At 43.2% G+C, this 12707-nt stretch overlaps 2 protein-coding genes across 2 annotated transcripts; both read right to left on the bottom strand.

Moving 5' to 3' along the window:
• Positions 1 to 3371: 3371 nt before the first annotated feature.
• Positions 3372 to 4283, bottom strand: LOC131462298 (odorant receptor 131-2-like). The gene has a single exon (XM_058633359.1). It carries the CDS (start codon positions 4281 to 4283, stop codon positions 3372 to 3374), a length of 912 nt encoding a protein of 303 aa, XP_058489342.1.
• A 7002-nt stretch (positions 4284 to 11285) lies between these two features.
• Positions 11286 to 12197, bottom strand: LOC131462297 (odorant receptor 131-2-like). Its single transcript, XM_058633358.1, has one exon. The coding sequence runs from the start codon at positions 12195 to 12197 to the stop codon at positions 11286 to 11288; it is 912 nt and encodes a 303-aa protein (XP_058489341.1).
• Positions 12198 to 12707: the final 510 nt, after the last annotated feature.

Below are 12707 nucleotides of genomic sequence, written 5' to 3'. Positions count from 1 at the left end.
TCATCATTAATCCTCGACTAGAGTAGACTTCAGTTGCAAAGGAAACACATTTTAGTAAAAATGATTAGATTAACTACATTTAACTAAAGAAACATTTTAAGTTGTTACCGTATTGAGTCCAATGATTTTAACTTGTCGTTCAGCTTGCTAATGTTGCTAACTGTCTAGTGATCTGTAGAAATCTGACACTGAAAATCTGGTTGTTAAATTAAATGCTCTTTCTTTAGTAACACATAGCGTGACACAACCCTGTGTCATGGAGCTTGTATTTTGTGTTGTTACTGCTGTGCATTTCAGCCTAAGAATTGAAATAGAGCTACAGTGTGCTACACAGCCCTGTGCTGCCACATTTTCTGAAGCATATTATACTGCAGCTACTAGTCAGTGCTTTAACTACTTCAAAGAAAGCTTCTTTCCATTTGGTATCTATATTGTTGTTAGCACAGGGTAGCAACACTACACAGTGTTCCACAGGTTAAAACAATAACTAAATGAGTTGTTTGTTGTATTTTACAACTTGCATCAACTCCTTTTCTCTAGACTTAAAAGTGGAGAATCCATGTGTAGAACTGTTTGTTTCTTCTCTTGTACAGAGCCTAAAGACTGGTTAGGTTGAATTCATCAACAGGTTACATTTGAATGAGTGGAAGGAGGAAATAAACTCTCCCATCTGTGACAGTTTTGATTCTAAGAATGCATCCAAAGTATCATTGTTGGAATGCCTGTTGCTGAATTTCCACAGACAGGCCAGCCTTTCACTTCAGAGCAAAGCAGCTCTATAGAAAGAAATTGAGTCCCTGAGAGCGCAGAATGCTTACCTCCTCCAAGAGCTAAACAAGGCCAATGAGAAAGCTTTGCGCTATTTAGTAGACCTACACTCTGCAGAATCAGAGCTTTGCTACTAGGAAGAATTGTTCAGGCTTAGATCAGAGCATCTCTCTACACCAGAGTTGTTCAGCAAATGTGACTGGTTATTCTGACTCACTGTAGTGAGCATTTAACTCCACCACATAGGAGCGGTGAAAGGTTTCCAAATGAGCTTAACTCTTTGGGAACAAAGTCAAATAAATCTGACATTTCTGATACAGGTAGCCTCTAGTAGAATTTCTACTCAGGATCCTTTTCATTCACACGTGCATGACACTGCTCTTCCTGCTCACCTCCATGGAGCGAGGGTTAGGTCAGTTCAAGACTATCCCTCCCCCTTTTTAGGCTCCTCTCGGCAGAATGTATGCAACCTTCACCCATGCATACGCACTCACGTTGTGCTTCAGACAAGCCAAGGTAAACTTCCCACGCTAGAGATAAAGAAGATATCTCAAGTAGCTTTGGAATGGGTTGTCCCTCCACAGGCGAGGGATAAAACCTTTAAACCTGATGGGTCAACTCCAAAAGTGTCACCCGGACGAACAGCTTCAAAATCTCTTCCTCACAACAGAACAACGGGGTTGACGAAAGAAGCCTAGGGACAGAAAGCATAACCGCCATGTCAACCAGCTGCCCCGAGACAGGCAATCCCACAACAGCAGTTGCTCACGTTGTTCTTCCCAACATCTTCGACAAAAACTGTGATTATAACCACACTACCATTGTAACTCAATTCCAAGGGGAAGGAACCCCTTGCCCTGAAGACAGTAGATAAAATCTAGCTCTACGGAGCGGGACGTGCCGTAATACGTAAAAAATGTCACACCTGCTTACCTAATTATGAATCTGGTCTTGAAGGTGTCCTATTTGTGGGCTAGATTTAAAAAAAACTAGCACTTGTAACCAAACTGAGTAACTAATGTTACCGCATGTTATGTTCTTGTGCTAACTTGTTTGCAGGCTATTGTACATACCATTAACTTGTTTACTCAAACTTCCAACGTTAAAGACACTTTCTGGCATGATGTCTATTGTCCATTATAACTACACTGCTTTCCAAATTATTATGCAAATTGTATTTAAGTGTCATAAAGATTACATTTTTTTGTCTTTTATTAAACTCATGGATGGTGTTGTGTCTCAGGGCTCTTTGGATCACTGAAATCAATCTCAGACACCATGATAATCAGTTTGCCAGGTGAGCCCAATTAAAAAGGAAAAACTACTAAAGAAGGACGTTCCACATTATTAAGCAGACCACCATTTTCAAGCAATATGGGAAAGTAAAAGGATCTCTCTGCTGCTGAAAAGCATGAAATAGTTGAATGCCTTGGACAAGGTATGAAAACCTTAGATATTTCACGAAAACTTAAGCGTGATCATCGTACTGTTAAGAGATTTGTGGCTGATTCGGACCCTTTAGGGTCCCTGAGGGTGTGAAAATGACCTCTGAAAAGCATGTGAAGTTTTTGACTGACCACTTTCTTCCATGGTACAAAAAGAAGAACCGTGCTTTCCGGAACAAAATTATCTTCATGCATGAAAATGCATCATGTCTAAAGATCTATGAGGGTGGGAGGCAGTTCACATCCAAACAGCAGCTCTGGGGGGCTATACTGACATTCTGCAAAGAAATTCAAAGGTTCTCATTCTTTATTACTGTCACATAAAACTAAGAAAAGTACCAGTCCTTGTATGTTTGCACAGTGATTGGTGTGTTCACTTTTAATATAGATGTTTCCCTCAAACTTTAAAAACGATATAACAAATGATGAGTTACAGCCATTTAGTTCCACAGATAAACGCACAGATGTATGCTGAAACCAAAATAGTAAATGATTAATCAATTAATCATTGCTGCCCTTTTTCATCTTATTACATGTTGCGAATTCCATTGTGTCTCACAGCTTCCTTGCTCGACACCAGACCCTTTTAACGTAAGATTTAAACACCACAGTGTTCTGTTGATCAAAGAGGACGTTAGCATGTTGACATAATGCCAATTCAGAATTGTTTTGTCATCTCCAAGTAACAAGTTTCATGTGGCAAAGTAAATTTACTTTTTGTATAAGTTAGGCTCCTCATTTTTAGCCCCAAAGCCCACTGACCTTTCATAGCTCCCCACCCACTCACACACATAACATCAAACAAAAAGAGACAACAAGCTTGACAAGAAATTTGCTTTTCTCAATGTAAATATTTGTACTATAAATTGGCCATTGAATTTCAGTCAGTAGTAGACAAAAGCATTAGGTTAAAGGTTAAATTTCAGCCCATTATAAAAGTTATATAATCTGTTTATATCAGGTCTGTCAGTCATTTCCTAAAGCAGCAGACAAAATCTCAAGAAGTACACAGTATATTACATAGTTAAGTAGATGGTTGTGGTGTTTAGTGGCAGTTTTACGACCTCCTACTGGATATAATTGTCCATTAATGGTAGTTTCACATGCATTAGCTAACAAAATATAAGAGCAAATAAATGACTATAAATTTAAATGTTTTTATTGTCTGTCACACAAGCCACAGGAGAGGCATTTTTTCATTGCAGTGAAAAACATTTCATCCCTGAGGCCATAAATGAGAGGACTAAGACACCGCGGTGCAAGATTAAACACTATGTAGCTGAAGAACCGGACATGTTGTAAGTCAGTGAAATCAATATGAATTAGACTGGACGCTATTAAAGGATACCAAAACTGGATGAGACAGAGGAGCAGCTGGAAAGCATGAAGAGTCACTGTCTTGAGTCCTTTGCTCGATATTTTATCATCTTCTGACGCAGTTCTGGCCACTTTCATTATTTTAACGTAGCACAACATGATGATGAGACACATGATGAGGAAGTAGAACTGAAACACAGCTGACCTGACGTGATCCTGCCATTTATACACAATTAAAATCTCCACATAGCACATCCTGTATTGATAGTAAAAGTCAAGAGATGTTGAAGCAAAGAAGGTGAAAAGAAAGACGGCATAGGGCACAGAGCTGAGGCCGTGAATGACGAGGATGACGTGTAGAGTGTTGCGTGTGGAGCACAGCTCTGCGTGACGTAGGGGCATACAAATGGCCACGTAGCGCTCCAGCGTCATCACTGTGAGAGTTACCGGTGTGACGATGAGGTACAAGCCCATAATGATGCAGATGACGCTGCACAACGAAACCCACATGGTGATATGAAAAACGGCAAAGATGAAAAGAAGGTCGGACACTAAGAACAAGAAACTGTCCGACAGTAACGTCACAGCAAAGAGGATGTAGCGAGCAGTTGTGTGCAAACACTCATTTTTAAAAAAGGTCACGATCAGCAACAAGTTGATGCAGAGAAAAATCCCCACCAGCACCTGCACGATAATGACCTTACTGTGCCGCTGTGCTAAAGTCGGACCAAACACTGTGTTGTTTGAATTCATCTCAGCGTCTCCTGCTGAGCTCTGTGAAGCCATTGTGACACAGATGATGACTTCACGGACCAGAACCATCTAAATATAACACCAAACAATGGAGGTGTTGTCATTATCCCTCATTGGATGTTCACAGGTCAGGTGCTGTTATCATCAATTTTCTGTCGTAATCTTACATCATCGCAACACACTCTACTGAACACAACAAGTTTGAGTGAGGACAGGCTTTAGGACACGGCCTGTGGACCACATAAAGCATAAAAACTAAGGATGCACCAATTGATTGGGCCGGTGACTGGAATTGGCTGATTTTTACACGATCAGCCATGACCAGTGACCAGCAAGTCAGACAGAAATATGCCAATTTTATGCCGGTCAAATGCACTTGCAAGCTGCATGATCAACAGTGCACAGCAACAGCAGCAAACGTTGTAACGTGAGCTGGTGCAGGTGGAAAGTCAGTTAGCAGAGGCTCCAGATAGCGGAGATAGTCGACACATCGACAAGGATCGTTTCCCTGCACTTGCTTCACTTGCCTGGGCTTACCTCTCTGCACCATGTACACGTATTGATAGTGATCGAGTGCTTGTTTAGCTTGGAAACGTGGCAGACAGTGGTGGTCCTTCCTACAGGCGACATAGGCGCTTGCCTAGGGCGCCATCTAGTGAGGGGCGCCAAAATTGACACTTTTTTCCATCCCTCTCTATCTACAATACCTCAACATAAAAATAAATTAAACATAAGTAAAATAAATAACAATTCTAACCTCAGATCCACCATGGCTCAAGAACGCCTCAGTGGTCTGGCCACAATAAGTGTAAACCATGAGGTTGGTGGTCAGATTTCCTACGAGGAGGTTATAGATGACTTTAAGTCAGAAAGGTGGCACTGTAAATGAAGTGTGATATTGTGTGTGTAGTAGAATATATTATTCCATTCACTTGGGCTGAATTTGAACCTTATTTGTTTATTTCGTATATTATATTTTGATTAATAGGTTATATGAATCTTATTTTACAGTATTTAATTTGCACACAATGTTTTATTGTTTTGATTCTTTAGTGTGCACTTTTTGTTCTCAGATGTTGCACTTTAAAGTTAAAAGTTTATTTTTTGTGTATTTATTATTGAAGAGGTTTATTCTTTTGCACATATTGTTATATTGTTTGTATTATAATTGTTTAAATAAATGTGCAATCCAGGGGACCGCCCCTGGTAGCAGATGAGAAAAGTAACACACTTACTGGTGACAAGGCAGAAATGTGTCTATAGTTCTCAATAGCAGTTCTCTTTCAAACCTCCCTCGGTATCTCACTATGGTTAACGCCCTCTGCATGCCCGATCATGGAAGCCCCAATGAAACCACGTCTGTCATATGGCAGACCAATCAGCTCGAGATGCACGGGCCAGCTCGCCCCCCTTATAAGCGCCCTGTGCGCTGCACCCGCCATTCTCGCTTTCTTCCACCGTGAAGATCACCAAGCTCCTCAGCTGTCCTGTTTGAGATTATTCATTCAACTGCTCTTCCGACGCGCCATCAAGGTAGTCACCGAGCGTGAATATTCTATATTCAGGACTGAACACTGTTTTTTATTTTTCGCTGCTTTCGTTGTGAAAGACGTGTGTTTTTTACAGTTCCGTTAGCCGTCAAGGTTTAGCATGTGGTGTTTTTCTGTGACTGACTGTCAAGGTGAGTTATGGCTACCGCTTCCTCTAAGGGGACAACGGCCAACAACTCAAGCATCACTCGCGGACTCCGACTGCTGCCAGCACTGCAGCGCCATGCCAGCTAGGATTCTGGAGCGGCGCCTCAGAGTTTCGGCCGCTCATAAAGCCGACCCCTGCCTCTCAGATAGTGCTGCTAAGCCGAAGCCGGTCAAGGCTAAAGCCAACGCAAGCTGGGATACCCTCCTGGAGGAGGATTTCCTGCCACTGTTCGACCAGCTCCTTGACTCAGAGGACGAGTTCAGAGCAAAGTCTGTGGAGGAGGATGACAATCTGGACTTCCTCAACGAGGAGAACGAGGAAGATGACGAGGACGCCATCCTCCCCTCAGCCCTCACATCCCGCCCGGCAGCTCTGTCAGCGGAGAAATCCAACCCTCCCCTGCTCTTGCATGAGGTGTGTAAGCAGGCAGCATCCCAGCTGGGTATCGACTGGCCCGCGTCACCGGATGACAAGGGTGAGGAAGGGTCCCGGGCAGGATGGAGCACTTTGCTGCCTCCATGTCCCAGAAGGTGTACAAATCAGCAGCCCAGTCAGTGAGAACTTAAATGTTGTCACCCTGCTGATGGCCTACCAGGCTGAGCTTTTCCAGGAGATGGGGCTCCTCCTGGGTAAGGGCTCCCTGAGCCAGAAGATTTGGGAGGAAATATGTGTCGTCACGGATCTCAACCTCCGTGTTTCTAGAGCCACATCATAGGGCTCGCAGAGGCAGGGGAGAGAGCGCTCTGGCTAAACCTCTCCAGTCTGCCAGACCAGGACAAACAGGTCATAATTGACGCACATTTTGACCCGTCCAGGGCGAAGGGCTTGTTTGGTGTAGCTGTTCTGGCCATGCAACAAACCAGTGACCTTAGGAAGAAGCAGGAAGAAGCAGGGTGAAGCCTTCGACCTCTGCCTTCCACGTAAAGTCGCTCCTCGCCCCGCACCGCCACCACGTCACAGGTTTGCGGCAGCAGCGAGAGAACGCGGCAGCGGTTATAATGAGCCCAAGTCGCGTGCAACTGCTGCCCCATTTGGACATTCTGTTCACAGACCAAAAGAAGCACTCGTTCCCCCAGTGCAGAGTTCGTGTGCCCCACCTCAACACCCCCCAGGGACAGTTCAGAGGGTAGTGGGAAAATGTGCTATGTTCACACCAAGCACTTCACATGTTTTTTTAATAAACACGCTGTTGCATCCAGGCTCATTCATAAAGCCGAGGGCTGTCAAAGCGGAGGGAGGAGGAGGCGAAGAGGGATACGCAGAGACTGATGGTCAGGCTGCACAGCTTAGGCTTCAGTATAAACCATGCAAAGAGTGTTTTGTCTCCCACTCAGAATATCGAGTATTTGGCTCGAAATAAACGTTGTTGCATTTCGGGTTTTTCTGTCTTGGGTTCGGTCACCTAGCTCTATTTCAGCGGGGAAATTCAGTGTCGTCACGGGACTGTCTCGGCTGTCAGGGCTGATGGCGTCAACGATTTCTGTCGTCCCGCACGGGCTGCTGAAAATGAGGGATTTCGAGGGGGGATCAGTGAATGGGACCTGGCCCCCGACGCTTCTCCAGGCACATATAAACTACCTGGAGCTGTTGGCTGTTTTCCTGGCACTCAAACATTTTCTGCCTCTCCTGGGCAGGTGTTATGTGTTGATCAGAGTGGACAACATGACAGCCGTAGCCTACATAAACAGGCAGGGAGGCACGCGCTCAGTGAAGTTACACAGGCTGGCTCAGAGTCTGATAGTATGCAGCAAAAACAACAGCCATCACCTGCTGTTGTTATGTGTGGCGCACGTAAGGGGTGTACTGAACAGCAGAGCAGTGTCCTCTGTTTTTCTATTCATATTATTCCGTTTCGGAATAATATGTTATGCTTCCTGCAGGACCTAATGAACGGCGATAAAGCTTTTTCCACCATTAAGGTCTATTTGGCCACTGTTTCAGCTTGTCATGTGGGTTTTGGAGGTGCAACTGTTGGGCAGCATCCTCTAATTAGGAGGTTTATGAGGGGTGCGCGTCGCCTGCGGCCCGTACATAAACCTCTGGTCCCGTCATGGGATTTACCCACGGTTCTGGAGGCGCGCTCAGCGTTGCCCTTCGACCCATTAGAATTAGCTGATTTAAAGGTACTCTCCCTTAAAACTATCCTGCTGCTGGCCCTGACTTCAGCTAGACGGACAAGTGAGTTACATGATTTGTCTGTGCACGTCTCATGTCTGCAGTTCTCCGCAGATTATGGGAAGGTGATACTGCGTCCTAACCCGGCTTTTGTGCCTAAGGTGAGTGATTCTGCCTACAGCTGTTCCACGCTTGAGCTGCTCGCTTTGCACCCGCCGCCGTTTGCAGGAGAGGATGAAAAACGACTCAATGCACTTTGTCCTGTGAGAGCTTTACGCATCTATGTGGACAGGACCAAGGGATTCAGAAAGAGCAACCAGCTTTTCGTGTCCTGGGCTCCTTCTCTGAGGGAGAGGGCCCTGACGTGCCAGCGCCTGTCACACTGGGTGGTGGAGGCTATAATCTTGGCTTACGAGAGTCGTGGGTTGCAGGCCCCGGAGAGGCTTCGGGGCCACTCCACCAGGGGCACGGCCACCTCATTGGCCCTGTTCAGGGGCGTATCATTGAGGGATATTTGTGCCACTGCCAGCTGGGCATCCCCACAAACGATCATTCGATTTTACAGGCTGGATGTGACCAAGACTTCTCTGGCTCATTCAGTCCTGGGGAGGGTTTAGGGTGTCGCCCCACCACGGGTCACGGCTTTGTGGGCTTCGGAGCATGCTATATCTCCATATCTATAGTGGGCTATAGCTTCCATAGTGAGATATCGAGGGAGGTTTGAAAGAGAACGTTAGGTTACTCACGTAACCCCGGTTCTCTGATAACCGAGTGAGGTATCTCACAACACTGCCCTACTTGCATAGGTGGGGTGGAAGAAATACGCTTGAGAATGGCGGGTGCAGTGCACAGGGCACTTATAAGGAGGACGAGCTGGCCCATGGATCTCGAGCTGATTGGTCTGTCATATGACAGACTTGGTGTCATTGGAGCTTCCATGATCTGTCACGCAGAGGGCGTTTCCCATAGTGAGATACCTCACTCGGTTATCAGAGAATCGGGGTTACGTGAGAAACCTAATGTTTGTAACATTGTAACTTTATAACTTGTAACTTGTAAATAACTTGTAACTTGTAAATAACCCCTTGCCCTTTAGTCAATTGTTAAAATCTAGCCCTGCAAAATGGGACACCCCTTCAAAACCGCGATACGTAATCATGCAAGTAGATGCAACGTTTTTGTGACAGAGATTCAACATGCTGCTTTATTGTGGGTGTGGCTGACCTTTCACAACACCCCATATCCCCCTTAGGCCCAGTTAACACTGGATTCAGATTCAACCTGCAGTGAGAGCTGTCAGCTAGAATGTCAACATCATTATCTGTGCGTGTCACGCGAAAAAAAAAATGGCTAGACAACTGAACTTAAGAAAAGACTGCCTTCCGCAATGAAAGCATGCCTGCGACGCATCCAGCGTGAACCAGGCTTTGCGGGGTTTACATCAGACATGTGAACTAAACAAGCGTGTCCCTTTATTTTAATCATGATAAATTTGCACTTGGTTTTAAGTCAGTAGTTGTGGTGTTTAGTGGTAGTTTTATAATGTCCTTCTAGATTTGATCATCTATGTGTGGGGTTTCAAATTTCAAAATCTCACAAAACATAACAAATAAATTACAATGGCAAACATGAGAAGGATAAAAATCACTATTTTATTTTTTCTTAATCACAGCTGTTTTACACCGTCTTTGAACGCTGTCCCCCAGATTTGCATTTTAACCATTTGGCATAAGATTTAGTTTTCGACGAAAAGTTAAAATTTGATTTGGTTGTAATTCAGCTCATTACGATACGATAATCATTTTACATCAAGTTAATCACCATTTCCTAAAGCAGCACATCAAATTGGAAGAAATATATGACATATTATGAGTTAGTGGTGGTGTTTCATGGCATTTTTTTTTATCCCAGACAAAATGTAACAGCAGATATGGAAAGGATGACAAGTCATATTTTATTTCTTAAATCAAAGCTGTGACTCATCAACTTTGAACACTACATCACATTTTGTATGTTCATAAAAGACAAATGTAAACACAAATAAGTGTGTGGGAAAGCTTAATGGAGTTACATGTTTTACATGGTAAAGGATTTGGGGCTAATTATTAACCAATTACTAAATTAACCAGTTTGAGTGTTTTGTTATATTTTAATAATTTAAATAGTTTCTCTGGTTTTTCAGCTTCTTAATTGTGGGATTTGCTTTTCTGAACATAAGTAATTGTACTATACATTGGCCCTTGAATTTCAGTCAGTAATAGACAGCTTAGAGGTTAAAATTCAGCCCATTAAAGCAGTTCTATAATCAGTTTATATCAGGTCTGTCAGTCATTTCCTAAAGCAGCAAACAAAATCTCAAGAAGTACACAGTATATTACATAGTGAAGTCGATAGTAGGTTGTGGTGTTTAGTGACAATTTTACGACCTCCTACTGGATTTAATCGTCCATATATTGTTTCAAATGCAGCTGATTATCAAACAAAATATAACAACAAATAAATTACTAATTATTTTCTGTAACACAAGCCACAGGAGAGGTATTTTTTCAGAATCAAAATCGTGCCAGAGAATCGTAATCTCAATTCTAAGCAACTAAAAAAAATGTGATTCACATTTTTCAAGAGCCCTACCTCACAGCATACAAATCAGCAGATATGGAGAGGATGAAAATTCATATTTTATTTCCTAAATCAACGCTGTAACATTTATTTTCATAAAAGACAAATGTGAACACAAATAAGTATGTGGTGAAGCTTAATAAAGTTACATGTTTTACATGATGTTTTGTTTTAATAATTAAAATAAGCTCTCTGGTTTTTCAGCTTCTTAAATGTGGGATATGCTTTTCTAAGTCATTTTACTATAAACTGGCCCTTGAATGTCAGTCAGTAATAGACAAAAGCATACAATACCATAGAAGAGAAGACAAATATTAATTCAAGTGGCTTAGAGGTTACATTTCAGCCCTTTAAAACAGTTCTATAATCTGTTTATATCAGGTAAGTCAGTCTTTTCCTAAAGCAGCAAACAAAATCTCAAGAAGTACACAGTATATTACATAGTGAAGTAGATAGTAGGTTGTGGTGTTTAGTGGCAATTTTACGACCTCCTACTGGATTTAATCGTCCATATATTGTTTCAAATGGAGCTGATTATCAAACAAAATATAACAACAAATAAATTACTAATTATTTTCTGTCACACAAGCCACAGGAGAGGAATTTTTTCAGTGCAGTGAAAAACATTTCATCCCTGAGGCCATAAATGAGAGGACTAAGACACCGTGGTGCAAGATTAAACACTATGTAGCTGAAAAACCGGACGTGATCAAAGGCGTTGAAATTAGTATAAATCAGAGTGGACGCTATTAAAGGATACCAAAACTGGATGAGACAGAGCAGCAGCTGGAAAGCATGAAGAGCTACCGTCTTGAGTCCTTTGCTCGATATTTTATCATCTTCTGACGCAGTTCTGGCCACTTTCATTATTTTAACGTAGCACAACATGATGATGAGACACATGATGAGGAAGTAGAACTGAAACACAGCTGACCTGATGTGATCCTGCCATTTAAACACAATTAAAATCTCCACAGAGCATATCCTGTATTGATAGTAAAACGCAAGAGATGCTGAAGCAAAGAAGGTGAAAAGAAAGACGGCATAGGGCACAGAGCTGAGGCCGTGAATGACGAGGATGACGTGTAGAGTGTTGCGCGTGGAGCACAGCTCCGCATGACGTAGGGGCATACAAATGGCCACATAGCGCTCCAGCGTCATCGCTGTGAGAGTCACTGGTGTGACGATGAGGTACAAGAGCACACTGATGCAGATGACGCCACACAACGAAACCCACATGGTGACTCGAAAAACGGCAAAGATGAAAAGAAGGTCAGACACTAAGAACAAGAAACTGTCCGACAGTAACGTCACAGCAAAGAGGATGTAGCGAGCAGTTGTGTAGAAGCACTCGTTTTTAAAGAAGGTCACGATCAGCAACAAGTTGATGCAGAGAAAAATCACCACCAGCACCTGCACAATAATGAACTTACTATGTAGTTGCGCTAAAGTCTGACCAAACACTGAGTTGTTTGAATTCATGTTGCTCTTTGAGGGAACTGTCAAAAAGTAGTATTTATATTGTAATATAAAAGTTCAGATCCAGTGTGGAGAAGGTTTGTTCAGTGATGAAATGCTGTAGATATGTGCAGCTGAGTCTCCTGCTGAGCTCTGTGCAGCCTTTCTGACACGGATGATGACTTCACAGACCAGAACCATCTAAATATAACACCAAACAATGGAGTGTTGTCATTATCCCTCATTGGATGTTCACAGGTCAGGTGTTGTTACTGTTCATTTCTGCCTGTCGTAATCTTACATCATCGCAAGGCACTCTGCTGAAGTTTGAGTGAGGACAGGCTTTACGACATGGCACGCGGACCACATAAAGCATCCATCCATTTACGACCGCTACATTGTCCACAGGAGGGTCGCGGGGGGTGCTGTGCCAATCCCACCTGACATAGGGTGAAAGGCGGGGTACACCCTGGACAGCACGGAGTTTTCATGTTCTCCTCGCGTGTGCATGGGTTTTCTCCAGGTTCTGCAGCT

This window comes from Solea solea, chromosome 7, assembly GCF_958295425.1.
Source record: "Solea solea chromosome 7, fSolSol10.1, whole genome shotgun sequence".
Lineage (NCBI taxonomy): Eukaryota > Metazoa > Chordata > Actinopteri > Pleuronectiformes > Soleidae > Solea > Solea solea.
This window is presented reverse-complemented; position numbering and strand designations above follow the sequence as displayed.

What these genes read in the sequence shown, in the direction of transcription:
- LOC131462298 (XM_058633359.1), bottom strand. Translation starts at nt 4,283, where the DNA reads ATGAATTCAAACAACACAGTGTTTGGTCCGACTTTAGCACAGCGGCAC.
- LOC131462297 (XM_058633358.1), bottom strand. Translation starts at nt 12,197, where the DNA reads ATGAATTCAAACAACTCAGTGTTTGGTCAGACTTTAGCGCAACTACAT.